The sequence below is a fragment of the Thyridium curvatum genome (genome assembly GCF_004353045.1).
Source record: "Thyridium curvatum strain D216 chromosome Unknown NODE_51_length_304177_cov_85.428264, whole genome shotgun sequence".
NCBI lineage: Eukaryota > Fungi > Ascomycota > Sordariomycetes > Thyridiales > Thyridiaceae > Thyridium > Thyridium curvatum.
Window position 1 is genome coordinate 40,093 of NW_022156806.1, and position 26,835 is coordinate 66,927.

Consider the following 26,835-nt stretch of genomic DNA (forward strand, 5'->3'; position numbering starts at 1 on the left):
TCCTGGGTGCGAGATACACACACAAACGGGCCCTACTCCATGTCTAAGCACTTCATGAACCGTTTCTGCAACTGGTCTCACAAGCTTCTCGGCATGAAGCCGTCCTGAGCGCTTTTTTCCCCACCCGCAGGTCCCCGCTCGTAGAATGGCGGCTGGCGAGGGATCCCTTGTCTCTCACGACCTGCAGCTTACAGCTTCAGGCACTTCCAGATGGAGCACGGAACCCTCCTCTTCGCTATGGAGGAACACTTTTGAGTGCTAGGTACGTGACAGTCCCTTGCTGATGGCGAGCGAACGCGCCACGGGCGCTCTGCCTGGTCCCTTTCCCTCCCGGTGCCGCCAAGCCACCTGAACACCCTGGTCCTGTCCGCGTGCACAAGGGAGGACCCAGACATGCATGTCGCGAATAGCTTGCTCAGTTTCTGTGTCAGTGGCACATTGTTGGCCGGAAGTCGGCACATTAGATGCCCTCGACTTTGGACAGCTTGCCCGTTCGAAGCTAATCAGTGGGCATAGACCATGGAACCCCTCCATCTTACGAGGCCGGTCTCTCCCTCTCCCTCCCTCGCACTCTCTCTCGACCGGGCCGCCTTAATCGCACACCAGGGAGAATCAGGCCAGCCCCGCCCAGCAAAGGGACGGAAGCCTCCGCGGTTGAGCCTCTGGCACTTGAATTCGCTTCTAGAGAAGATCCCTGGGATGCAAGATGATAGTTGCAGTAGCTCGTCTTCGCAAGTGGTACCCGGCCTGGCTTGACACCCTTTTCTTGCTCCACCTTTTCCCGGCCGGGGTTTCGCCCGCTCAGGTCGACCACACGGGCCACGGAAGGGCACCCTTACTTAGCCCTTTGTCCCGACTCACAGTGCTGATCTTCGCAGGTCGAACTATCGGTCACCATCGGGACGGGGGCAGAGCATCATTTCCTCACTGATCGGCACCGGTAGCAATATCGCAGCTACCCACGCCCACGCCCACGCCCACGCCCACTAACCACTAACCCACCAAGTGACCCAGCCCCCATCAGACACTTTCTTGCAAGTCACGATTCATCAAGACCGCTCGCTGCTGAGAAACGGGAGACTTATTGCCCCACTGTCGGCAGAAAATGCTTTCTTCTCGTCCTTCCATGGTGTTGTGTTGAGATAGTAGAGACTCGGCACTGACCACATCACAGGTGGACTTCTGTGGATTCTCCCATGGTCTGTTGGTAGGTATGTTGGATGGTACACAACAAGACAAGTTTGTGGCCTTCCTCTCTCGCAGACTTGCCGCGACGAACTCGGGAATCCGAGAGCAACTTGTAAACGTTACGAGAGGGCTTCTGAACGTGGTATACGGGCCTTATCCGGCCCAAAGTGTCAACAAAAGCTAGAGAGATCTGCAACAACCCCCGTCCATTCAAGAGCTATCGTGACATTGCTTCACATCTCACTACACCTACTTAAGAAGGCAGGCGGACCAAGCCGCTGCCGGCTCCCGGGCCAGAATGCGATCCAACAAACCACCGATCCGCGTGGTCTCGTCATAACGTCCCACCCCTTGGAGGCATGTAACGGCGTCATCGCCTGGGCGTAGACGTCAGCAATCGCATCTACGCCTCACAGCCGCTGCCGTTTCCCTTCGAGAGAGCGAGACCCGTTTGCGTCCTCATCTAAACACACAACATCCACCTCCATGACCGTTTTCCCCTTTTGATGCGTTCTTGGCATTAGACGAGAAATGCCGCCCATAGACCTGCATGCAGTCTGCATGGTGACCTTTTCAAAAACCTGTTTTGTGGCCATCCTTGTAGCCAGTAGACACCCCGGACTCGCGCCTTTGGGCCCGGTCCTATCACGAAGCACCACTTGCACATGGTGCTCAGCTCATCGGAGCTTTGCGATGGGCTGAGACACCGCTGCTTTTTCTTATGCGAGCTGTGGCTCGCTCGCTCGAACCTTCTATGCGGCCAATGTGCCGCTATCGTGACATGCCCAATCTGGCGATGATCGCTGCTCCTATCACAGGTGAGAGGAGAGAGGGGGGCGTGAGGGCAGTACACGTGTCACGTGCATGGATATAGCCGGCATACACCGATTTTGTCTAAGCACACCTTGAGCCCGGGATTGGCAATTCACCGGGGCAAGGGGGTGCCCTGGACAGGTGTTGTAGGACAAGGCCCGCAGGATGCTCCAAACTTATCCGCGCAGAACTAGATGCGGCATGATCTGAAGTAGCGGTGATCGGCCTGCAGTTGCATGTCACCCCCCCCCAAACGACATACACACCTGTCAGGAAGTCGAACCCACGGGGGTTTGGGGAGGGGGGAAAAGCAGTAATTTGTTTTCATCATTTCCTGCATCTATGGAGCTGCTTGCCACACCGGTCGAAACGTTATGGAGCAAACGGCCCTGGCCGAACATCCGGCCCGCCCACCTTTGCCGTTTGTCTGATCTGCCGGCAGGTCCAACACAAGCTCGTTGGTGCGCTTCAATCCTCGTGCCGAATCGTCCGTCTCTTATAGCAAAACCTTGGATGCCACGGTGAGTAGCCAGGCCGCGTCCTGCCAGCCCCCCTCGTTCTCTTTGGGAGGGGGCACCCGTTCTTCCGAGAGGTCGGCAACGCCCTCGAATTGCCTGACGCCAGAGCGGCGCCTGCCCTGCAGCATGACCTCGTCCAGGGAGCCCTCGGTGTAGAGCTCTTCGTCGTCCTCGTCGTCCTCGGACGACTCTTCCTCGTTCTCCTGGACGGAGAAGAGCGGCCAGCCGACCATGTTGCCCAGCCAGGCGCCGACGCCGGCCTTCTCCCGCTTGACGAGCCTGCGGACGTCGGCCTCGTCCTCGACGGTCGTGTCCTGCTCGACGGACTCGAGCGCCTCGTCGAGGCTGACAAAGTCGGGCTCGGGGAACCGCTCGTGACTGCCGCTGCTGCCGCCGACCTCGGCAAAGTACCCGTCCACCGAGCGGCGCTCGCCCGGCGTGAGCATCTGCGTCCGGCTGCCGGCCCTGCTCTGGGAGCGGCTGCCGAAGCGGGACCCGGGAGGCGACGAGTAGAAGGCGTTGTCGTCGCCGGGGGCCAGGCTGCCCCTCCGGCTGGCGCTGCGGCTGGCGAGCTCCCGCTCCCGGGCCATCTCGCGCTCGAGGGCCTCCTCCTCCGCGTCCCGCATGCCCGACAGGCTCGTCGAGCTCGCCCTGGACAGCAGCCACGCCTGGCCCTTGGACTCGCGCGTCTCGCTGCTGATGACGGCGCCGGCCCTCAGGAGCCAGTCGCTGTCTTCCCTCTCCCGCGTAGCCGACAGGAACCCATCTTCCCCCCTGCGCCTCCTAACGCTGGCGGTGCCGCCGTGCGTCGTCGTGGACAGCGTCGTGACGCTGTGGGACGCGAGGTGGCGCGAGTGCGCGGCCGCAGGTAGGTGCGTGGCCGACTTGCTCTTGGGCAGGTGGCTGCCGCCGCCGCCGCCGCCGCCGCTCGTGGGCGTAGAGGCGCCGCCCCTGCGGCTGCTGCTGCTGCCGTTGTGGCCGCGCGATCGGGAGCGGGCCGGGGAGCGGGACAGCAGGCCGGGCGTCGTGGGCGCGGACTTGCCCTGCAGGTAGGATGTGCTGTGGACGAAGGAGGCGGTGGACCACGTCGTCGAGTCGGCGATGGTTACGTGCTGCTCGTGGTCGCTGCTGTGGTGGTGGTGGTCGAGGGGCAGCTTGGTGGTGAGGGGCGCGAGGGTGAGGTGGTTGAGGTTAGTGGTGGACCTGTTTTTGCGCTTGGCCTCGCGCGAGTGCTGGTTGTAGGCGACGTCCATCGTCAGAGAGCAGAGGGGAGGAGAGGATGGACGGACGGACGCGGTGAGGTGAGGTGAGGCGAGGCGAGGCGAGTGAGTAGGGATGGTGTAGGTATCCCTGGAAGGAGGAGGTATCGGACGTCAATTGCAGGCTCTAGTTAGCTGAAGGCAAGCAATCGAATCGAGTTGAGGCTCCAAGTCTAGAGCTTTATAGCATAGCGCAAGTACAGATCATGCAACGTGCAATCGAGCGTTGGAATGAGGAAATATCGACGCGATGAAGTCTTGTCGGGGGAGGACAGAACAAGAGATTGATATGAAGAGTGGAGGCAAGCTGGGGGTCGGTCAGGGTCAGGCGAGGTCGCGGGTGCGGGTGGGAGGAGATGGCCGAGAGAATGGGCCCGGCTTGTGGCGCCCTGAGTGCAGGGGGCTAGAACCAAATTTTTACCCCAGGAAGATGCATATGTTAGCGGCCGGGACGCTGAAAACATGCCATTTCTAACAGCACGAACCACCTGCAGCTCACTCAAGCTCTGGCGGTAAGGGAGGAGGAAAAAAGAGACTGCACCAACACGCCACACCCGCACGTCAGCCCGAGTACCGAGGAGCTTGATGTGCCATTTGACTTTTGCCTTGTGATTTGCCAGTAGTTACCTGTAAGCTGACTCTCTCTGTCGACTTGCCTTTCCATGGCCAGCTGAGAGATATCACGGCGCTGAGAGCGCGTGTTCGTCGTAATAGCCTACATTTTTCATTAATACGAGATGTTGTACCCAAAAGATGATTTATCCTTTTCGTGAGATATCTATGCTTGTCATGCCCAGAAGGCTAATAATGCCTTTGCTTGTGTGAAGGGCTCCAGCTACAACATCGTGCTTTACGCACTGGCCATCCTTGCTACGTTTCCCGCATCGCGCAAAAAAGCAAACTTGACCTGGATGGACAGTATCATTGACTGACCTTTCACATGCCTTTGGCATGCAGCCGCTGCTGGATCAAACATACACACACCACGGAACGCAAAAAGGCAAAAATGAAAGACACCCGATGCGAGGGTCGAACTCGCAGCCTTGGGATACCCTCAAGAGTGAATAAAAGTCCCACGCTCTAGCCAATTGAGCTAACCGGGTCGTCAAGGAATTTTTGCGCTTATTTCTCCTGATATGGGCAGTTCATTCGTGGAGATCCAGGAACCTGTTCCCCATCTTCGAGCCCACTGAACTCAGTCCACTAATAAACTCATCCTATCCACTGAAGTCGCACTCTACAGGCAGCTTCCCACTGGAAGAATGACGAGCATGGGGCGCTAAAATATTGATGCCCATGAAAAGCTGTAGTGGTACACCGGCTACTCGAATTTTCCATCCACCAAGTGCCTAATCACAAGTATCTAGTACTTCTACCTGATAAGCTTCAATTTTCAACTTATCGTGCACTTTTCTAGACACTTGAGCTGGAGGGTTTACAGGACATCGACACCAAAGAGGGTGAATCTCAACTTGTGTCAGTCGTTCATTAGGAATTCTAGCCTCGTGTTGATATTCTCCCCAAGGCTGGCGCATTCTTTCATTTAGCGAGCATACCAGCGGCAAAGCGCTCTCTCCCTCAGGCGCAACTATGAGGAACCTTCGCAATATCCGCTATGAGACGGCCAGGTGTGCAGCTGATATCACCTCAGCTTGCTGGGACGCCGCCTCTGACGAGGTCCTCGTCACATTCGGGCCGGACGAGAACGACGGCAAGATCGAGTTGGCCAGGGTGGCGAACGGCACAGCTCCGAGGCCGTGGGATCTGTATGTGTCAAGCCCTCGCAACCACGTTGATCAAGACTAACATGCACATAGCCAATGTCGGACGGTAGCCTCCTGGGATACCCCTAGTCCGAACCCAGACTTGGCTGTGGACAGGGTCGTGAGCCTTCATCACTTCAGTGACAATCTCACGACATGTGTTGTCCTGGCCGGGGGTGACATCGTCGTCGTTCAGGAGGATAATGCCGGTGTCGCTTCTGAAAATGTCCACATTGAGATTGTAGGTTCGATAGATGCGGGGATCACTGCTGCACGCTGGTCGCCCGATGAGGACTTGTTGGTCATCGCCACGTCCGCCGGCACGGTCGTCTACATGAGCCGCAGCTTCGACGGTATTGCTGAGGCCACCATGGCGGCCGAGGATCTCAAGATGTCAAAGCATGTCTCTGTTGGATGGGGCAAGAAGGAGACGCAGTTTCAAGGGCGCGGTGCCAAAGCCCTTCGAGACCCCACAATACCAGAAAAGGTCGACCAAGGTGTGCTCAGCCCTCAAGATGACCGACGGACGACAATCAGCTGGCGTGGTGACGGTGCCTTCGTTGCCGTCAACAGCCTAGAGGCCTCTGAAAGGAGGGTCATCCGCGTCTACAGCCGGGAGGGCGTGCTCGACAGCGTAAGCGAGCCCGTTGACGGCCTAGAGGGTGCCCTAAGCTGGAGGCCGGCTGGCAACCTCATGGCCGGCATTCAGGCTGTTGGCGGTGGCGCGGATGTTGTCTTCTTTGAGAGGAACGGACTGCGGCACGGGAATTTCACCCTCCGGTCTCCTCATCAGGTCGACAACACTGGAGTACCCCTCGAGCTGGAATGGAATTCTGACTCGACCGTTCTGGCTGTCAAGTACGAGAGTGTTGTCCAGCTATGGACCATGGGAAATTACCACTGGTACCTCAAACAGGAGATCTTCACCGGTCCAGGATGTTCGCACGTTGTATGGCATCCCGAGAAGTCATTACGCCTTGCTACGGCGGCCTCTGGTCAGTTTTATCTATCAACCCCAACTTTGAACTTGCAACTGACCGCTCCCAGATAACCTTCTGTCTACTGAACACATCTTCCACATTGCAAGGGGTCCACTGACTGAGCCCAATGACCACGGAGCGGTAGCCGTCATTGACGGTTCTACTGTTAAACTCACACCCTTGAGAACGGGAAATGTTCCGCCGCCGATGGCTCTTTTCGAAATCACTGACGCTGCCTCCAGCGTGGTCGATGTCGCTTTCTCGAAAGACCATTCTACGATGGCAGTACTCCATCAGACCGGAGTCAATTTCTATGCCTGGCAGACCAAAGGTGCCCGAAGTTTGGCCCCTAAGTTGATCGGCCAGGTCGAGTTTGAGGAGACAGAACGGCGTTTGTTCGAGCGTCCGGTTTTTCAAATATGTTTCTCAGAAGGAGAAGCCGCCCACGTTCTATATGGGGGCGAAGGCCCACAGATCAGTCTTTGCCGCCCTGGCATGACCGAAAAGCTGACTCTGGAGGGTCTCGAGCAGAACGAGATCGTCTCATTTGTGACCTCATCTTCGGAGGACTCGACGGCGATTGGTCAATCGCGAAGCGGGCAGTTATTCAGGATCTCGAACGAGGAACAAGAGACGCTCCCTATAAAATTCCCCTTGCAACTTCCTTGGGCAGAAGTTGTGTCATATGGCGAGAGCCCTATTGCGTTCGGGTTGTCAAGGAGTGGGCATCTGTATGCCAATTCTCGGCTGCTGACCAAAAATTGTACATCCTTTGTGGTCACTAGGGAGCACCTTATCCTGACTACTAGCAATCACTTCCTCAAGTTTGTGCATCTTGACGATGTTGAAGGTAAGTCTTGAAACATCCTCTCTCGTGTCGTATGGAGCAAACGTAAACTAAGCCTTTGCAGAGCTCAGCATGCCCGGCGATGACCCAGAAAACGATGAACGGTGCCGAAGCATTGAGCGAGGAGCTCGCTTGGTGACTGCAATGCCCACGAACATGAGTGTCGTGCTTCAGATGCCCCGGGGCAATCTTGAAACCATCTATCCTAGGGCCATGGTGCTTGCAGGCATCAGACGCCTCATCGAGGAGAAGGACTACGGCAAGGCTTTCATGACATGTCGCTCCCAGCGAGTCGACATGAACATCTTGTACGACCACAGGCCCGAGCAATTGCTCTCCAATGTCAAATTGTTCTTGGATCAGCTGAAAGATGTCACTTACGTTGACTTGTTCTTGTCGTCTCTAAAGTAAGGCCCCTTCACTTTGGGCGGCTGACACACATGCTAATGTCTATCAGGGAGGAGGATGTGACGCAGACCATGTACAAAGACACGAGGCCCGTGAAGAGCCAGGAGGTACCCGGCCTTCTCAACCCAGTCGCCGCTGTGCCGGCTGCGAAACCAGCAGGCTCTAAAGTAAACGTGGTCTGCGATGCGGTGCTGGCTAGTCTGCACACTCAGAAGAACGCCAATCTACAGAACATCATTACGGCGCACGTCTGCAAGAATCCTCCTGCCCTCGACGACGGCCTCCAGGTCGTTGCCGAGCTCATGAAAGAGGACGAGTCCCTGGCTGAGCGGGCAGTCGAACATATCTGCTTCCTGGCTGATGTAAACCAGCTCTATGACCAGGCGCTTGGCCTTTACAACCTAGACCTCACGCTCCTGGTAGCCCAGCAATCGCAAAGAGACCCTCGAGAGTATCTGCCTTTCATTCAAGGGCTTCACCAGTTGCCCGAGCTGCGACGAAAATTCACCATTGATGATTACCTCAACCACCGCCAGAAGGCGCTCGCGCACCTTCATGCCCTGAACGTCTTTGACGAAGTGAGAGACTACACCGCAAAGTACGAGCTCTACCAGACAGCGCTGGGGTTGTACAAGTACGAGACGGAGCGGCACAACATCTTGATGGACATGTATGCCGAGTTCCTGGCGTCGAGGTCCAAGAACAGGGAGGCCGGGCTCGCCTACGAATCCCTCGGCAACTATGCCAAGGCCGCGGTGTGCTACCGCGCAGCGGGCGCCACTTGCTGGCGGGAGTGCCTCTTCGCGGCCCAGCAGCAGCAGGACCCGCCCCTCTCGGCAACCGCCTTCTCGGAGCTGGCCACGACCCTCGCGGAGGCCCTCTACGAGGCCAAGGACTACAGCTCGGCGGCGACGGTGCACCTCGACTACCTCTCGTCGGTCGAGTCGGCCGTGCGCTGCCTCTGCAGGGGTTACCACTTCGCCGACGCAATGCGGGTCGTCGCCCTGCGGGGGCGGCCGGACCTGCTGGCGTCGGGCGTCGACGCGGGGCTCGCGGACGCGCTGTCCTCGTCGACGGAGCTGCTCGCCGACTGCAAGGCCCAGCTGAGGGCGCAGGTGCCGCGCATCCTCGAGCTGCAGCGCAAGGCCGTCGAGGACCCGCTCGGCTTCTACGAGGGCGACGACCAGCGCGCCGCCGGCGCCGGCGGAGACGTGCCCGACGACGTCTCCGTCGCGGCGTCGTCGCGCGCCGCCAGCACCTCGGCCAGCCTGTTCACGCGGTACACGGGCAAGGCCGGCAGCGTGGGCACGGCCGGCACGGGCGTCAGCCGCGCGACGCACAAGAACCGCCGGCGCGAGGAGAAGAAGCGCGCGAGGGGGCGCAAGGGCACCGTCTACGAGGAGGAGTACCTCGTCAACAGCGTGCGGCGGCTCGTGGAGCGGGTCGGCGCCGCGGGGCCCGAGGTCGAGCGGCTCGTGGCCGGGCTGGCGCGGCGGGGCATGCAGGAGAGGGCGCGGGCGGCGGAGGCGCTCATGGCCGAGGTCGTCGAGGGCTGCCGGGCTGCCGTGGCGGAGATCTGGGCCGCGGACAAGGCGGGGCCGGAGGGTGGCAAGGGGCCCTCTCCCGATGGCGAGGCTACTGGTGGTGGTGGCGGTGGTCCGCAGGAGGAGTATGCGCGGTTGCTTGGTGGGGAAGCGGTGCTGGCTGAGAGCCTGGAGGCTATGAAGTCGAGGCAGACGCCGCCTGTGGTCAAGGACTTTGCGAGATTGTCGCTGCTGGGTTAGACTAGAGCAAGGTACGGGGTTTATAGAGTGTAGTGAGACATGTTCACTATGGCCATCCCACTGCATATCGAGGCTTCTTGCTAGATGACTAGTCAAAAATGAATTGTACAAGGTAGGATTTCTATGCTGTCCTTGAGAAGCATTACACATCTTTACAGCTTCTCTTCTTACACAAAGGTGCCACATTTGATACATATTTTTGGGTCTATAATACAAGAATACTGCGCCCCCTTCATCATGACTCCGGCGCAGAGGTCGCAGGAGGAGCGACCTCGCTCGCCCCGACAGCCGCCAGCGTCCTCTCCTTGTTCCTGGCGATGACCTGGCCGATGCGCTCGAGCATCTCGTCCGACAGGGCGGGCTGGCCGCGCGCGAGGCGGGCCCTCTTGGTCTCGGCGTGGAACTCCTGCAGCGGCGTGCGCATCGTGCTCGCCAGCGCGGCGCGCGCGGCGGCGGCCTCGGCCTCGGCCTCCTTGCGCGCGACGTACTCGGGCTCGTGGCGGGTGCGGAACTTGGAGTAGCGGTTGCGCAGCTCGTCGATGACGGCGGCGGGGACGGGCGGCTTAAGCAGGGTGGGCACGTACGTCTTGCGCTCGACGTCGACGCGCAGCGTGTCGCACTTGTGGTCCGTGTAGGTCTGGGCTTCGCGCTTGGGCCAGGGGATCTGGATGTTGAGCCCCGGGACGAGGCGCTGCCAGCCGACGTAGCGGGACTGGCGGTCGAAGGTGATGTTGTGGGGCACGAGCTCGCGGATGATGGCGTCCCTGAGGGCGCCCGTCTTGGGGTCCGGGATGGGGTGGACGAGGCGCAGGGAGGAGATGGGGATGGCGTACTCCATGGGCTGGACGGGCTCTTCTGCGCTGGGCATGATGAACTCGGGGAGGTGGATGTTGGCCTGTCGTGAAGGGGGAGGAGGAAGAGCCGTCAGTATTGTATTTTTTGCTCGAACTGATAAGAGCGTTGGTATGCAAATGCAAAACGTAAACCACTTACCACGCCGACGTTGTTCAGCACAGCCCACCCCTTCTCGGCATTGACCTCCTTCACGGTGCCGATGCGCCCCTTCTCGGGGCCCTCGAGCACGACGGCGCGGTCGCCGACGGCGAGGCACAGGTGCTTGGTGCCGCCGGCCCAGGCGCAGCGGGCCTCGGCCTCAAAGTCGCGCAGCCTGCTCTCGGGCTTGAGCCTCTCGGGGCCGATGGACCCGTAGTACAGGCCCTGGGCGCTGCTGCGGCCGTCGCCGGCGGCGCTGTTGCGCCTGGGCGCGAGCGGGCCCTGCTCCCAGTCCTCGCGGCGGGCGACGCGGGCGGCGGCGCGCTCGCCGCGCAGGTCCCGGGCGATGCGGGCCTCCTGGTGGATGCGCGTCCACTTGGCCGACTTGTCCTCGACGGCCTGCTTGCGGGCGGCGCGGCGGGCGGCCTGCCGCTCGGCCATGGCCGTGCGGCGGGCGAGCTTGAGCATGGCTTCTCGGTTTGTCGAGGGGGGTGGTTCAGTTCGGTTACTCGACTGGCTGTTCTGCTCGGTCTGGGCTGGTGGTGACTCGCTGGAGTCGAAGGGGAAGCCGGGAGTTTGGTCGAGGGGTTCCGGCGTCCAGAGGGGGCGGCGAGTCCTCGGTCGTGTGGTCGTCGGATTGGGCGGGCGGTGATGCTCGTGTGTCCTGATGAGGTCCGTCGGTTTCGCAGCAGACCACCTGCCGTGAACTTTTTTTGTGGGTTCCCATTGGCCTGGCCTCATTGATCAATCTCAAATGGTGAAGCACGGGCCATTCATTCATTGTGTGGCAGAGGCTCCACTACGTAAGCTTCAACACGAGCTTGGGTTCAAGACGGCAGGTTCCAGCATGATTTAAACACAATATTTATGATTTGTTCGATGCAATCAACGATGCACTGCTCCTGTCACCAGAATTAGTTATGTTACAGGCCGTATTCAACCTGTTAGGTACCCAAGGAATCATTGGGTGTGCTGAAGCGATCCCCGGCAATCCTCTTCCGTGCCCTTTTGTAAGATGACGGGCAAAGACTTCTTTCAGGTCAAGGTTGGAATGCCTCTCGGCTTGGAAAATGTTCGGACTGGCGAAGCACAAGAAGATATGAGAGCTCGGTCAACCAATTTGTGTGATTCAGAGCATGCAGGGCTGGCAGGGTTGGGCTGCATGCATGCATGTACAAATAGGCGTCCGCCTAGGGAGTACAGCCTACAAGTACAGGCACACATCTCGGTAACACAAGACATCCATGGAGAAAAAAAGTCCTACCGGGACGACTGACCTGCTAGGACTTGGGAGGCGGATCTGCATGGGGATGGATGGGAAGGATGCGGGAGGACAGGCGGACAGGCTCACGCGGCTCAGAGACCACTAATCCAAGTACAAGTACCTACCTCCTCTAGGTAACTGCCTACTTACTCCGTGAGTTACCTAGGTAGATGGTGGTTTCGAGCTAGCGCGGATCGTGTTGAGGCGTCCCCAAGATTTGTTAGGTTTCAGATGCTTGAAGAGCTGACGTTGGCCGTCCGGCCCTGCTCCACTCTCAAAGCCTCCTTTCCACTACTTGTACAAGCACAGCTGGTCTAGCACTTCCAGCTCTCGCTCTCGCATCCAGGAGGCTCGGAACCGTGGAGGCTTTGATGATATGTAGAGGCAAACGAGTATTTTCTGGGCGTATAGCAGAGGCGAGTAGTTACTTCGTGGTTGTGGCCAGAAGTGCATGGCTTTGTAACCTATCGAAAGTTGCTCTGTCGCTCGCCGCCCGAAAGGGAAACGATAAGCAGCCGAGGGACAATGTCGAGATGGCATCTGTTTGATAGCTGTCGCAACGACCGTCTTGGTCTGGGTCCTGGTCGCCGGGCAAGGCGAGTGCATAATGGAACCATCACATGCGAGAAACAGGATAACTGACCAGCTCGCTCACTCTCCTGACATCACTACTTGTACTCGACCATCCATGCCGGGCTGATATTGCTTGTAGCTTGCTGAAGGGGGGCCCTGCTGCTGATCCTCGCATGCTGTCCGTCTCTGGGTCAGTTCAATGTTCTCCAGTGGGTTCAGCGGGCTGTCGCCACCCCATGGCCCGTCTGCCGCGCCGCCCATTCTTGCGCCGGGTGGAGCCCCAACCCCTTCACAGCCTTCACAGCCCCCCTGGCCAATGTCCATATCTCGCTATTCCTTTGGCGAACAAAAGTGTCGTTCGAGGTGTGCGTGTGCGTGTGTGTGTGTGTGTGTGTGTCGAGGCGGCGGCGACATGTGCAGTTTGGCTGAGGCCTCTCGACTGGACGACGTGGATATGAGAACATGGAATTCCAGTCCCGTACCTGTCTATCTCCGAAAGGTTGGAAAGTGGCGGTTGTTCCATGCTGGATCTGCATAAAGATGACAGCCCATAGATAGCCCAGTACCAATACCAATGCTCGAGCAGGAAGGAGAGATAAGCAAGTCCTGACCAAGCTAGGACCAAAGGCCGCATGGCCCTTTGTTTCCGTCGCCTTGTCGCCCGCCACTTTGGGATCGCTGTGGTTGGTGTTTTGGGCTGGAGACGGTGGAGATTTGCAGGCAGCACCACGGGCGTCCCTCGGACCTCCAGCGGCCAGGACACCTGAAAGGAGGGCCTAGCACTTATCTTGGAGAGGGGCCTCCACAGCGCTACCGCAATCGCTCCAGCGCCCGAAAACACCTGGTTATAGTGGTGCTGCAGGGAGTCCACGGTAGGTAGGTCAGGTGGTAGAGCCAAGCACGTAAACTACAATTGCACCCTGCGCCTCGAAGCTCCGGGCGTCCCAACAGGCCGAGAAGGGAGAAATGAACGCGAGGCCGAGAGTCCTGCCAAGGCTAGGTGGGCTAGGTAGATAATGTAGGTACCTTGGGTCTGGAGAGCTCTGCTTTGGTGATTCTGTGTTTGATGGCTGCTTTGTCACCGGCCATCGATTGAAGAGTGCCCGCCTACATAATTCCCTGCGAACCTGAATTTAAATAAAAAAAAAGAGGCCGACCACCAGCAAGCAACCACGCACGCACTCTGGCGGCCTTTGTAGTTACCTAACCAACTAACCCAGCACTCCGCTACCACACTCCCAGCGCTACCACACAGCACTGCTCCTCTTCCCCCATTGCATTGCTTTCATTCTCCTTTGCCCCATAACAAAAAACCCACTCCCGCCGTTGCTCGCTCGCTCCGTCGCCTGCCTTTCTCCTCTGCCCTTTTCCCCCATCGCGACCTTTGACTCTTTTTGATTAAACTACTTACGCCATCCTCTTCTCCCTCCTTAAACTTCTTGTCCATCTCCATCTCCACCGCCCAGAAAAACCACCCCTGATTCCCTCTGTCCACTCTCTTTACTTGTTGTTTACCTCTTCCCGCAGCCTCTCACGCACCTCCTCAACAACAACAAATAATCAGACAACCATGGCTGAGATCCGTCGTAAGCTCGTCATCGTCGGCGACGGTGCCTGCGGTAAAACCTGCTTGTTGATGTAGGTACCTGTCCATCCCCCAAACCCCATCTCCATCTCCATCTCCATCACCACCCGCCTCCCGAACCCCCGACGACGCCTGGCTTTCCAGCTCGCCAACCCGATGGGCCATCATCGCCAAACTCATCGCTCTCTACCGCATCACTGCCTGCTCTTTTCATCCATCTCGCTCTTACTAACTCATTCCCAGTGTTTTCTCCAAGGGTACCTTCCCTGAGGTAAGATCTCCCCTGACAGCTACCCGATTTCACCCCCCCTTCGAAACTCCGAAATTCGTCATCCCTCCTTTATTGCCTCGTCATCTCGACGCCATCGCTCCCCAAAGCGCCATTTCAACAAGGCAATTCGTCTCGACTATCAGTGCATCACTCCCTTTCGCCGTTGGCCGCAACCCGCCTCGCCCGTTGCGACCGGACAACGAACCCGAAACGTCGGTCAGGAAACAAAGATACTAACACGTGCCCTCCAGGTCTACGTCCCCACCGTCTTCGAGAACTATGTTGCCGATGTCGAGGTTGATGGAAAGCACGTCGAGCTAGCCCTATGGGATACGGCTGGTCAGGAGGATTACGACCGTCTCCGTCCCCTTTCCTACCCCGACTCCCACGTCATCCTCATCTGCTTCGCCGTCGACTCGCCTGATTCCCTCGACAACGTCCAAGAGAAGGTAAGGCCGTCCTCACCGTCGCCTCCTCAGGCACACCCCTCGTCTCGCCCGAGGTAGCTGGAGCAGCAGCTGATTCTTGTCTCTCTGTCTATAGTGGATCTCCGAGGTTCTGCACTTCTGCCAGGGCCTCCCCATCATCCTCGTCGGTTGCAAGAAGGATCTGCGTTACGACCAGAAGACCATTGAGGAGCTGCGCAAGACGAGCCAGAAGCCCGTCACTCCCGAGGAGGTACGTTGATCAACCCCCGTTCTCGAGCCGGAACAGGCTCTACACCGACCGATGGTGGTAGCCTGGAGCCGGATCCCGAGTCATCGAAACCGGGGCTCACAGCGGAATGTGTTTTTGCTGACGATATTTGCCTTTCAGGGTGAGGAGGTTCGCAAGAAGATTGGTGCCTACAAGTACCTCGAGTGCTCAGCCAAGACGAACGAGGGCGTCCGCGAGGTCTTTGAGCACGCTACCCGGGCTGCTCTGCTCTCCCGCACCAAGGGCCGAGGAGGCAAGCGCAGCAAGTGCCTGGTCCTGTAAAGGATCGATCCATCTGATCAAGCGTCCTGTCAACCCATTACGATGATGACTCCACTGCTGACGGTTCGCGATCCGTCTGTCACCGTCACTGATACAACCATGGTGGTGGAAGCATCGTCAGTGCGAGCAGGGTTGCGGCGATCTCTTCGGCGGACCGGGCCGGCGGTTACCCCGTTGTCCCAGCCTGCGGAGGGGCTCTGAGAGAGATACATGTTCCTACTATTGCGTGCTCGTCATATCACCTATCTTCATTGGACCGGCGTGTCATATTTGGTTGGGTTTCTCACATACACACGGCGGGGTCTTTTTAATCTCCCTTCGATACGAAAGCAGGGAACAGTGAGAAATTAGTTTTGTTTTGCTCGCATTCGACAAACGGCGAGAAGACACGGGGAGAGCAAGTAGCGGGGTTGAGAAGAAGGCTCGAACTGCGCGCTGGTCGTCTTTGCGAAAGTGCGTGAAAGAGTTGCATCTTTGTGTGTTTTGGCCCAAGAAGAGACAAGAGTGAGATGGGTGACGTGGTTGTGTGAGCTCGGTCGTGTTTTGTGTTAACTAGTTAAACGGTGTTGGGACCGCGTGGTTCGTGCTGCCTGCTGCTGCGAGACGGGTTCTTCATCCGGAGAGAGGCTATATCATACATCTTTATTTCCTTCTTCCCTCATGCACACCTACACCTGCTCTGCCGTCCGATGAGGCTGTGACGTCTGTGCTCTGGGAAACTGTGTCTTGTTACTACGATGCCCGCTGGATCGGGAAAGGCTGCGGACTTGGCCTCCATCATGTCACATTTTGTCTCCTGGCCAAGGGACATTGCTCGACCGAGTACTGGTTTCGAAAAAGGAGGGATGGTATATTATATCTCAGGGCATTCAGTAAAAAAACCGAAAACTCGTTGTGCCCCTACAAAATCCACACAATCTAATGAAAGATCACCTCTCCCCGACCAGCCCGCAAAACACGAACTCTCTCTCTCTCTCCACAATGCACCCGCACGCTCCTCGACTCCTCGTCACCCCCACAACTGCCTCTCGCCGCCCGTGATGCATTTCACTCTCGGAAAACAGCCCCAAGTAAAGGAGATAAATTCGCCCCATAGAACCCATATCATAAGCTCATCTTTCCGGCAGAATCACACGTCTCTTTCCTAGACAGGGCAGCTCTGTTTGGAGGGGGGGATATATCGGGTCAGTATTGGGCAGGGAAGAGACGGAGCAGAAGAAGGGCAGAAGCAGTAGAAGGGGACGAGATGAGAGACAGAAAGAGAAGAGAGTTGGGCACGAGAACTTACAGCGCCGCAGGAGCCGCACGACTTGCTGGAGCCGCTGTACGCCGCACCGCACTTGGGGCAGTTGGATCCGTGCATCTCGTCGCTTTGGAGGGACGGTGTTTCGTCTGTTTTGCAGAATAATATGGTCTCGGGTTGGAGGGAGCAAGAAATGATATCTCTTCAGGTTTGTATTGTTTCGGGAAAGGGAAGGGAAGGGAAGGAAAGGGAAAGAGCAAAAGGTCGTTTGTGACGAAAGGCGGGGGGGGTTTTGACGGACGGGGGGCTTATAAGTGGAAAGGGCTCACATGCACGATCAGAGGTTAACGAGAGGGAAGGAACAAGTCAAGCCATACACTGGCTGCCTATTTCGTGATTACCCGCTGTAAGCAGCAGACTTTATCGTACATGTGTACGCTCGTGGTCACAATCTTGGTCTCCCCCGCTTCCGAAATCCTGTACGGGGGGGGCTTCAATGTTCCAGTCAAAAGAGAAGCGCTTTCCGAAGGTGGGTTCGGCTTGGGATGCTGCTGCTGGCTTAGATCCCGATGACAAGAGATGCATGAGAGTGTTGCTAAGTGGGTGGGGGGGGGCGCTGAGCGGATGGGTGTGTGGTTCTGGACCCTGTGATTTGTATATAATCCCGAACTGAAGCGGAATAGCAAATGGCAGCCAAGTGCGTATGCATCTCGCTCTGTGTGTGTGTGTGTGTGTGGTACAATCTATTGTGTGGATGGGGGAACTTTCAAGAGCTTTGTGTGACCCTGTTTCTGCTGCCACTTTTTGCAACACTCTGCTGGCGTGCAGCCTCCTCTGAAGACGGGGATGAAAGCCCGACTTGCAAGATACCGTTCTCAACTTACTGTCTCACCGAGGGTCTATGGAGTGAAGAGGGCTGTTTTGATCACACTATCATGTTTAAAAGATGAGCATTGAACGTTCCAGATACTTCCCTCTTATAGAGACGTAGGCTGGTGAATGATGTAGGATCATCAAGTGATGTTGGTTCTTATGGATCACAGAGGCCTTCATGCTTCCTTACCTTATCCTTGTCTCTATGTAACACCAACATTGAACACTCTATTTCCTCTGTTCAGAGGCCACCCCGACTCCTATCTGCAACCACCTCAACAATCATTTCTCGGCAGCCAACTTTGCTTCCGCCCATGCAATGTCTCTTCCGGTCTATCTCGTAGAATCCCTCGGGGCGCCTCGGAACCACCACGCCCTGTTCGTCGAGCTCGACCCCAGACACGAATCCGGCATGCTCTTCCACGTCACGGGCAACATACAGGAAGGGATGGACTTTGAGAAGAGGCCGACCGAGTACCCGAAGCTCGAGAACACATACGTGGCTCACCGCCTGCTCGGAACTCTATCCAGCTCCGACCTCGACACGATGGAGGCCGTGTGCCGGTCCAATCCTCCTCCCGAGAAGCAGTTCGACGGCCCAAGGCGCATCGACCGCAAGAAGCCGCTCCGGAAGTGCCAGGAGTGGACGGCTGAGACGATCCGGCTGCTAGAGCAGCAGGGCATCCTGCGGCCGGCATCAGGGGCAGCCTCCTCCTCCTCAACTTCCGGGTCGCACACTCAGCCTTCTACGGATCGATAGAAGGCCCCCCCTGGTGGGTTCTGGACCTAGAGTGATCGGGGTAGCGGTCGATCCGTCTACGATAGCAACTGTGTTCATATCACACGGGAAAACACTTGTGGCATGTTGATATCATCTTGTTTTCATTTTGTGTTTTGTTTTTTTTGTGATGTGCTGGTGTTGTTCCTCCCATCCTAGCTCTCGTGGAAGAATCCCAGTCCTTGTATGTCCCATCCGTGAAAGCATGCTATGCCCACGCTGTGTAGTGGTAGTAATAGTAGTAGTAGTAGCTAGAAATACAAAAACGATTAAACAGCAGTATCGTCAATATCCAATGTCTCCTCTTTTGTAGTGATGGTGGTCGTCGATAGTGATAGTGTAGTAACACATTATCAAGAAACACCCGTTTGCCACTTTTGAAGTATCATATATCGTGCTCTAAACACACTGTGCCATGCCGCCCTCGCCTATATATTCACATCATCCAGTTAGCAAAAACAAGGGATACATACACACACGACACACAAAAGACCAGCAGATGAACGCAAGGAAAAAGAAAGGAGAAAACTCACCGCTCACAATCTTGGCCACGGCCTGCACGACGCTGATGACCATGACGGCGCACCCAAACACCACGACCGCGCCGGCCGCGTACGTCCTCCAGTCGCGGCGCGCCGTGAGCTTGACGTAGCACAGCGGCGGCAGGATGTACGCCATGGCGCACGCGCTCGTCGCGCCCACGAGCTCGAAGATGACGCCCAGGTCGCAGGTGAAGAGGCTCAGCGCCGTGGCCGCGGCGACGAGCCCTGTGCTCAGCAGCACGTGCAGGCGCAGGTCGAACGCCGCGCCGCGCCACCAGTAGTCGAGCATGACCTCGCGGCACACGAAGCCCTCGAGCGGCAGCGTCGTCAGCATGTTGAGCCCGAAGCAGAGCCGCGCGACGTTGACCATGGCGTTGTCCGAGGGGAAGTTGTTGAGCACGTTGCCCAGCGTGCGGTCGCCAAAGGTCAGGAAGCCGGCCAGGGCCATGAGCATGCAGGCCAGCATCGAGACGCCCGTCGAGTAGTGCGTCACGCGCGAGAAGCGGTCGATGGTCGGCGTCTTGAGGGAGCCGTAGATGAGGAGCGAGTTGTGGTGGCAGACGAAGGCTGCCGTCTGGGTGTTAGATTGCGCGCGTCTATGCCAAAATTGCAAAAGCAGATCACAAAAGCGACAGATTAGCAAAAAACGTACCAAATGATATAACGCCAATGGCTTGGAATATGCCCGAGTTGATCGTGAGCAGCGGCGCGCTGAAGGAGCCCCTCTCGGCGCGGGGCGTCAGGATGCCCTGCACCACGACGGTGACGCAGATGACCATCATGCTGATGAGAGCAAAGGTGCTGGCTTTGGAGAGCTATATAGAACAAAAAAAATATCCCATGTTAGCATAAACCATTTTGACTCGCCTATCCTAGATCTCCGCCCTCCCTCTCCCTTCCTTCCTTCCAATGCCGTGAGTACTGGGAGGCTCTCCTCACCTTTGCGATGTCCCGGTACAAAGTCAGCGGGTAGCTGACGCCGATGACAAACACCACGATGGCGACCCTCCTGTTGGCCAGCAGGCCGACGACGGGCACGTCGCGGATCGACGGCCACACCGCCAGCAGCACGTGCGGTATGCTGTCGCCGACGATGACGCAAAAGGCCACCATGCCGCCGAACGCAAACAGCCACTGCGCGAGGCTGACGGCGACGAGGCCCGGGCGGCCGAAGCAGCGCTCCACCGTGCCCTGGAAGCTCGAGGCGCCGCTGAGCTTGCTGTTGACGACGATGAGGCAGATGGTCCAGTCGACCATGACGGTGAGGCCGACGAGCAGCGCGACGCCGGCCACGAGCCCGGCCTGCCGGAAGGCGTACGGCTGGCCGATGATGCCCGCCCCGATGATGCTGTTGGCCATGTTCATGAAGGCGCTGCGCAGCCCGGACTTGGGCCGCAGGCGCTCCTCCTCCGCCGCCAGCTCGGCCGACGAGTCCTGCCCGTCCTCCCCCGCCGCGGCGGGCCCCCTGCCCCTCGGCGTCGGCGAGAGGCGGCCCGAGTTGGCGAGCGCGACGGCGGGGGCCTCGAGGCCCGTGAGCAAGGGGCGCGAGGCGAGCGGGTCGCGCGACAGCAGCGCCGCGTCGTCGTCGTCCGAGTCGTCGCTAAAGTACTCGTCGCCACCGTCGTCGGCGACGCCGAGCGCCTCGCGCGGGTGCCCGTTGGCGTGGCCGTTCGCGGCGGCGGTAGGCGGTGGTGGCAGGTCGAAGCGGACGTGGCCCGGCGTGCGGGGCGGGGAGGAAGTGTCGCGGCCCTTGGGCTCCTCCTCGGCGCCGCCGGGCAGGATCACGAGGTCGTCGTCGTCGTCGTCGATGTCGGCGTGGGCGTGCAGGAGGCCGATGTCCTCCTCGCCGTCGTCCGGGGCGGCGGCGCGGCTGAAGCCATCATCGTGGTCGTCCGGCCGGGGCGGCGCGTCGTTGGTGCTGCTGCTCGCCGGGTTCGTGGCGCCGTGGGATGTGGCCTGGGGCATGACGGAGCTGGCTGTCTCTTATTGCCAGCACATTGTCGCGCGGCAGGGCCCGGTTGTGTCGTGACGTAGAACTCCTCGACCCTCCTGACGGGCTTGTTCCTCAGGGCGTACGTGTGCCAAGGACAGCTTGTGACGATCGCAGTATGGTCGATGAACGTGGGCCCGGGGGTCTTCAAGAGTGAAACTGCATGCACAGGTCGTAGAGAGAGCGAGGTGGCTAGCCGGAAACTTGATTCATCGAGAACAAAAGGCATACAATCCCCCAATGGACATTTGGCGTTTCAGTACATTCGTAAATTCGATGTTCTCGCTTCTTGGGTTGGCCTGTTACAGGGAAGAATAGCCCCTTGCCTGATAGGTCGATAAGCATTGCACTGTGCTTTAGGTGACGCTCCCCGCTGGGAAGCCCGCTCCTAGCCGGGCTCACCGGCGCTGCTCATTTGCCCCTATTTAGGTAGTCCATGGGGTACGCTCGACTCTCCTCCTTTGTCTCCCAACGAGACATTCTTGCCCGTCGATATTCTGTGTGTCGAAGGTTTAGTAGGTAGTTAGAGACAGTTTGGCCACATGTAAGAGACGCGATACTTTTTCAAGAGCCTCTCCCCCTCCATGACATAAAGCCAGTCTTGGCAGTCAGTAATGTGGGAATCGAAACATTCTTTTTATTACATAACGATTAAGTACAAAGGTCATGGGAGTCTTCTGTATCCTCAGCCCAACAGAAGCTCTCCTCCCAGACAAAAATCCTATTTGTTTCCTTTCTTCCTCTGGGTATCATGTGCGTCAAAGTGGTTGTTCTTGGTCCATGCATAGACTTCCCCATCGCTATTTGTTATCATGGCAGTAAAAACAGTGCGACGGGGGCCTATGGCAGACCATTTCGCTGCGGCCTGTGCCCTCTCCTCCGAGCAAGCCAAGTGTTCCCGTGTCTCACGCGGGGCATTCCGCCGCGTGCATCATAGCCCGTCTCAACAGGGCAAAAGATCTAGTATATAAATAAATATGCTCCAGGGGCACGGCACCCGCAAAGACAAGTGCCTATCATGCCGCGAGAGCGATGGCGACCACCATGCAGATCATTGTGACATATCTGTTGCCCTCGAGCTGCTCTCCCGGCGACTTGTGTGTCGGCGTGGCAACTGCTGGGGAGGCGTCGGCTGCAGCCGTCGCAGACGTTTCATGCCCGCTCAGTCCGGGGATATCTGCCGGAGTCGAAGAGGACCCAGACTTGGAAGTTGTGGGGCTGGGGGTGATCATCGTAGATAGAGTCGACGATCCTTGCGGGTTCGAGTTCGTAGAGCCCGCCGTGCTGGTCGGGACACTCGAGCTTGTTGAAGAGGTAGGCTGAGGTTTGGCAGCAAATCCTGAGCATCTTGTGTTAGCGGTGAGAGCGGTGAAGGCAGCCACGGGCTCAAGAAGAAAGGCTCACCAATTCTGGTTTGATCCATGTCAAAGACAGCATAGACATTCTTGAGGAACAGGTCACCCAGCAGCCACTGGCCCTTGACAACCTCGTGGCCGTAGATGTTGCTCGTGCAATCGCCATTGCCGTTGGGGCCCGAGTGCCATTCCTTGGCAGAGATGGCGTACTTGACGCCCGAGAAGATGACAGTGATGGGCTTGTTGTTGTCGCACGGAACCGTGTAGGTGACACCGTCTCCGCTCTTGGCGCCGGGAATCTGCTTGTGCAGGGCGGCAACGTCGCTCGAGGGCCCAAAGACGTAGCTGGTACCCGTGTCGATGTAGGCAAGCTTGCCCGTGATGCCCGCCTTGTTGCCGTCAAACTCAAAGTCATCCAGCGGGATGGCCCAGTCGCCATGGGCGTCGGACGAGACGGGGGTGTACGAGATGTCACCCGTGAATTTTGCCGGGTTGGTGGCACCAAAGGTTATTTCACCGTTGTTGGGCCCGTCCGAGTTCCGGTTCAGCGACACGGCAAACATGTTGGCCCCGATGAGCTTCTCGCTCTTGACCATGTCCAAGAAATTGTCCGTGGCGCCCTTGGCCATGCTCAGGCCCAGAATGCCGTCAAACGGAAAGTGCTCAAAGTCGTCCGACGTCGTGTCGGCCACACCGAAAGACATGGTCGCCTTCATGCCAGCCACGCTGAGCGTGTCCGAGGCGAGGCTGCCCACGACTTTCCCGGAGCCATAGGCGATGGAGAAGGTCTTTGTTGACGCAACTAGACTCGTGGAATCCGACGGGCCGAATCGGCTGTGCATTGTGCACGCGGGGGTCTGGCAGGAAGAGCCCATCACCCAGGTCGTGCCGGCACCAGAGTCAAGCAGCATGTACATGGGTGTCTGCTTCGAGCCAACTCCGACCTGCACGAAGTACGAGATGTCTCCGCCATCTTGGGCGATGCCAGCACTGTTGCTTTGCGTTGGGGCCGCAGCAGTCACTATCTTGAACTGGTTCTGTCGCTTGTCGAGATCCGAGGAAGCTTCACGGGCCTTGGAGACACCAGCCGGCGCGTACTTTCGTGCCAGTCGGTCGGCAGCCTGGGCGACTTGGGCACCGCGAGGTTGGTCAGACTGGTTGCATTCAAGGTCAGCCACCAGAGTTTTGCACGGGATTTGTGAATATGGCAGAGGACGTACGCTGGCTTTCCTCTGCTTCAACGGCAAGGTCAGGCCTTGTCCGGAAGCATCCCGAACCTCGGCAACACGCCCGTCGGCGTCGGCTCGTCTCGAGCTCTTCTTTATAGCATCGATGTTCCCGCTCTCACCGTTCTCGTTGGGGAACCACGGGAAGAAGGCCTGAATGGAGGTGACCCATAGTGCAAGCTGCAATAGGATGGTGGTCCAAAGCATGTTGGCAACACAAAGGGGCCGAGCTTTCCGTCCTGCACCACCGTTCTCTTGTCCTGGCAGGCCGAGATGCCTTGTTACCGTGAGGGACAAGAAGACCAAGTGGCGAGAAGCGACGGATGGGCCGGTATCGTCTGGCAGACGAGCAGGAGGCACGCAAGTGAATGGGCCCTGCTTGTTGCTGCCGGTTTGTCCGTCGAGAGCAGAGCAAACTTGGCAGTCCGGCGACGAGATCGACTGGAGTGAACGAGCGTTGCTGGACCTCGAGTTCCAGACCCAGGCCCGGTATTATAGCGATTAGAGATTATATGAACAGCATTGGTGAGCAAGACGAGAATGAAAACAGACGGCCACCGGAGCGTTTTCGACGACGTTGGCCAACCTGTGTGCAATTGGCCAGAGCTGTATCCAAATAAAAGGTGTCGACTTGGCTGGAATGCAAACCCGAGCGGAAATTTGGGGGCGCCGTGCAATGGTGAGCTAAATCGGCCGATGGAATTTCAGAGGACGCAATGATGCCGCTAGAGATGATTACAATAGCCAAACAAGAGTCGAAAGACACGAGACAAGAGAGGAAAAGATCCGATTTCGTAGTAAGAGACAAGAGAGACGAGATAGGAGGAGGTTGGATAGTCGAATTGGTGGAGAGAAAGCGTCGAGGTCTGGTGGCAGCCCAAGGAAGAGCGGGCAGAGGCGGCACCTCGTATAATAACCCGGAGCTCAAAAAGGAAAGAAAGCAAGCAGATGCGCGATGATGATGACCGCAAAGGACGATGCCAGGCCTTCAAATGCCCAATTGCAAAGAGGAGAAACGAGGAGGCTGCAACGATGGTAGAGAAGACACCTACGACCCCGATGCTCAATGGCGAGGCAAGCAGGAGGTGGAGGAGGGGAGCGAGGCGGGTAGAGAAGGTGAAGGTCAAGGTGCCCGGCGATGGCGGGTAGGTAAGAGGAGGTCCGGTAAAGAGAGACACACGAGGCCCGGGCCCGCTTGGTGGCTAGCCAGGTAGGACCCTCATCTACGGCTAGGCTAGGAGGAGTAACTAGCGCAGAGCTAGGGAGGAGGAGGAGAGGCACAAACGAGCAGCTGGATGCACTGGGGGTAGCATGTGGAGTGGATGCTGTGGTGGTGGTTGGCTTGTGTTGAAGGACTCCACGATGAATGGCCGTTGGCATCGCCAAGGCCCCCTTGTCCCTTTGGCGAAAGCGCAGTACGAAGCATCTGGGATTCTCCTTTGCAGTTCTGTCGATCACCGCCGGGGGTCTCTTTTGCAAAAGCACCGAACAGACACCCCCAGAAGCTGCGGCCGGCGAAGTGGACGGGATCGAAACGCCATGATCACCAGGTACGCAAAGCACATGATTCTCGACGAGGTGTCCCCGTCCCGGACAAGAATACCCACCTCGGACTTGCTTTGTCCACTCGTTCATGACTGTGGCTCCCAGGCCATAACGTCACAGATGCTCCATAATCCACCAACAAGCTCTTCTCGCTCTGGCTCCGGCGCCGGCGGGAGCACTGTAGGCTCCCCTTCGCTCGATAGAAGGCAATGGCAGACCCCGTGGCGTCATCCTTGGCCGGAGGGATGGCGGTCTAATTCGTCTCGAGTGACCTGGACGATACTGCATAGGTGAAATAACGAGCGACAGATTTGGCGGGCGCGGAGAGCTGTGGAGCGAGTCGAGATAAGGTAGATTCTCAAAACGGAAGATCTTTAATTTAAGAAACCCCCTGATCCATGGCGGAACCTGGGCATCCTGTCATCATGATTGGGCCAGGGTCAGCGCCTCCGACAGGGGTTGGACCGCTGTCCTTCCAGAGGTCCAGCCCGCCTGACTGTTGTTCTGTGGGTGTGTGCTTTTCTAACCTCTGCTGCGAACGGAGCACCGAGACTACGACGTATCGTCAAAACTTTGTTTCGTGAAGCGTCAGCGCAGACCAGCAGTGAAATGTCTCTCGCTTCTCTTCTTCCTTTGCTGACGAGAGCAATATTGGATCCCGAAACCCGCATCTCCGTAGTGAGATCTGACCAGTAATTTCGTGCCTGATTCAGCCAGAGGGCAACGGGATTCGAATGTAACCTGGCTTGTCAAAGCCATTGTTGTGAGGGAGATATCATTATCCCCCCTTTCCTCTGCATCTGGGGTCGGGTGGGGAGGATGATCAGGAACCTGGAAGCGCCGGAGCTTTTCTTCAGTGATACCTACCTACCTAGCCTGATAGGTAGGCCTGCTTGCCCTGTGCGGTGGCGTGCATCTTTGCAACGAAATGAACCTGGCCTGGCTGCCTGGCTGCCAGGGAACAGAGTGCCCAACCTGGAAACCCCCAACTGACATGCGGAGGCGAACCGGGTATCTGACGCGGGTTGTCTTTTGCCAAGCGCCCTGCTCCTCACCCCGAAAAAGCCCTTGTAAGTGATCCAGAACAGCAAGACATCCATCTCACCGCGAGTCTGTACCTATTGAAACGGCCTCCGCGTTCGTTCTCGGCGGGTTGATGGGGCGCAGAGGCGCTACCCAGTAGCCAATTCCACAACGGTCTCAGCGGCCTGAAACATTAGCATACCGGCTAGTCTTGGTAGCCACTCTGCACATGCACGCATACGAGCCTCTAGTGAGCCTCTAATGTCGTGATTGTCTCTGATACACGCGTACAGCCAGCCATGGCGGCATGGCAAGAGCTGAAGGCTGAAACCAGTGCCCGTTGGGCAATCGATCGCCCCAACTTATTGTCGGGACCGCATTCGCGCTTGGATCATGAAGCCGGCCACCATCATTCATTGCTTTTTGAAGTAGGTACGCTCCTCACCACCAACGGAGAGTTGGAGTTCGGGGTGGTGGCGGCTGAATAGGCTCTCGCATAATTCCAAGATTAAATCCGAGCCATAAGAGCTTCTTGTGAGGGAGCTGTCTGCCATGGCTGAAGCTCTCCCAGATCAATGAGCCCCAGATGTTAGAAATTGCCGATTCCTAACAAGCTACTGTTGCTTGCTCCACGCCTCTCTCTGGTTCATGCCTGTTCCGTGTTGTGACAAGTGATGGCCAGATGAGTTGACAGACTGCTAACAGAAGCACTTGACTATCCATCAAACTCGTCGGTTTGAGGTATTGGGATAGCCCTTCCGAGCATGAGGGCAAGGATATGTATTGGTAACATCGAGGTAGCTCCCGATTAACTTCCGTCCACTATTCTGACCCTCACCTGTGTGAGTAATGGCTTTGAGAATCAAGGCCTGAAGTAGATGATTACTACGTCCTGGGTGCCTGGAAATAATTTCCTCCTTCATGGTCAAGGACTTGGGCACGGCAGTTGCTTGTCGATCTTGAACCCTGGAAGTCAATGAGGAGACCGATCTGCTATATCGGCGTTTGAGGTGCTGGAGATCGGTGGCGCTGCTGC

At 57.6% G+C, this 26,835-nt stretch overlaps 7 protein-coding genes across 7 annotated transcripts; 3 read left to right on the forward strand and 4 right to left on the reverse strand.

Annotated features, from left to right (window-relative positions):
- Positions 1-2,497: 2,497 nt before the first annotated feature.
- On the reverse strand, positions 2,498-3,772 carry E0L32_008018 (uncharacterized protein; the record flags this gene model as incomplete). The annotated part of the gene is made up of 1 exon (XM_031142826.1): positions 2,498-3,772. One exon carries the CDS (start codon positions 3,770-3,772, stop codon positions 2,498-2,500), a length of 1,275 nt encoding a protein of 424 aa, XP_030992692.1.
- Positions 3,773-5,368: 1,596 nt separating this feature from the next.
- Positions 5,369-9,560, forward strand: E0L32_008019 (uncharacterized protein; the record flags this gene model as incomplete). Its single annotated transcript, XM_031142827.1, has 5 exons — positions 5,369-5,544; positions 5,596-6,536; positions 6,589-7,371; positions 7,433-7,775; positions 7,826-9,560. 5 exons carry the CDS (start codon positions 5,369-5,371, stop codon positions 9,558-9,560), a joined length of 3,978 nt encoding a protein of 1,325 aa, XP_030992693.1.
- Positions 9,561-9,795: 235 nt separating this feature from the next.
- Positions 9,796-11,859, reverse strand: E0L32_008020 (uncharacterized protein; the record flags this gene model as incomplete). The annotated part of the gene is made up of 3 exons (XM_031142828.1): positions 9,796-10,455; positions 10,554-11,217; positions 11,831-11,859. The coding sequence occupies 3 exons, from the start codon at positions 11,857-11,859 to the stop codon at positions 9,796-9,798; spliced, it is 1,353 nt and encodes a 450-aa protein (XP_030992694.1).
- Positions 11,860-13,960: 2,101 nt separating this feature from the next.
- On the forward strand, positions 13,961-15,224 carry E0L32_008021 (uncharacterized protein; the record flags this gene model as incomplete). Its single annotated transcript, XM_031142829.1, has 5 exons — positions 13,961-14,028; positions 14,219-14,246; positions 14,498-14,695; positions 14,790-14,924; positions 15,063-15,224. The coding sequence occupies 5 exons, from the start codon at positions 13,961-13,963 to the stop codon at positions 15,222-15,224; spliced, it is 591 nt and encodes a 196-aa protein (XP_030992695.1).
- Positions 15,225-17,659: 2,435 nt separating this feature from the next.
- On the forward strand, positions 17,660-18,100 carry E0L32_008022 (uncharacterized protein; the record flags this gene model as incomplete). The annotated part of the gene is made up of 1 exon (XM_031142830.1): positions 17,660-18,100. One exon carries the CDS (start codon positions 17,660-17,662, stop codon positions 18,098-18,100), a length of 441 nt encoding a protein of 146 aa, XP_030992696.1.
- Positions 18,101-18,517: 417 nt separating this feature from the next.
- E0L32_008023 (uncharacterized protein) lies at positions 18,518-20,625 on the reverse strand (the record flags this gene model as incomplete). Its single annotated transcript, XM_031142832.1, has 4 exons — positions 18,518-18,546; positions 18,592-19,227; positions 19,313-19,475; positions 19,600-20,625. The coding sequence occupies 4 exons, from the start codon at positions 20,623-20,625 to the stop codon at positions 18,518-18,520; spliced, it is 1,854 nt and encodes a 617-aa protein (XP_030992697.1).
- Positions 20,626-21,666: 1,041 nt separating this feature from the next.
- On the reverse strand, positions 21,667-23,438 carry E0L32_008024 (uncharacterized protein; the record flags this gene model as incomplete). The annotated part of the gene is made up of 2 exons (XM_031142833.1): positions 21,667-21,989; positions 22,055-23,438. 2 exons carry the CDS (start codon positions 23,436-23,438, stop codon positions 21,667-21,669), a joined length of 1,707 nt encoding a protein of 568 aa, XP_030992698.1.
- Between the last annotated feature and the right edge of the window lie 3,397 nt (positions 23,439-26,835).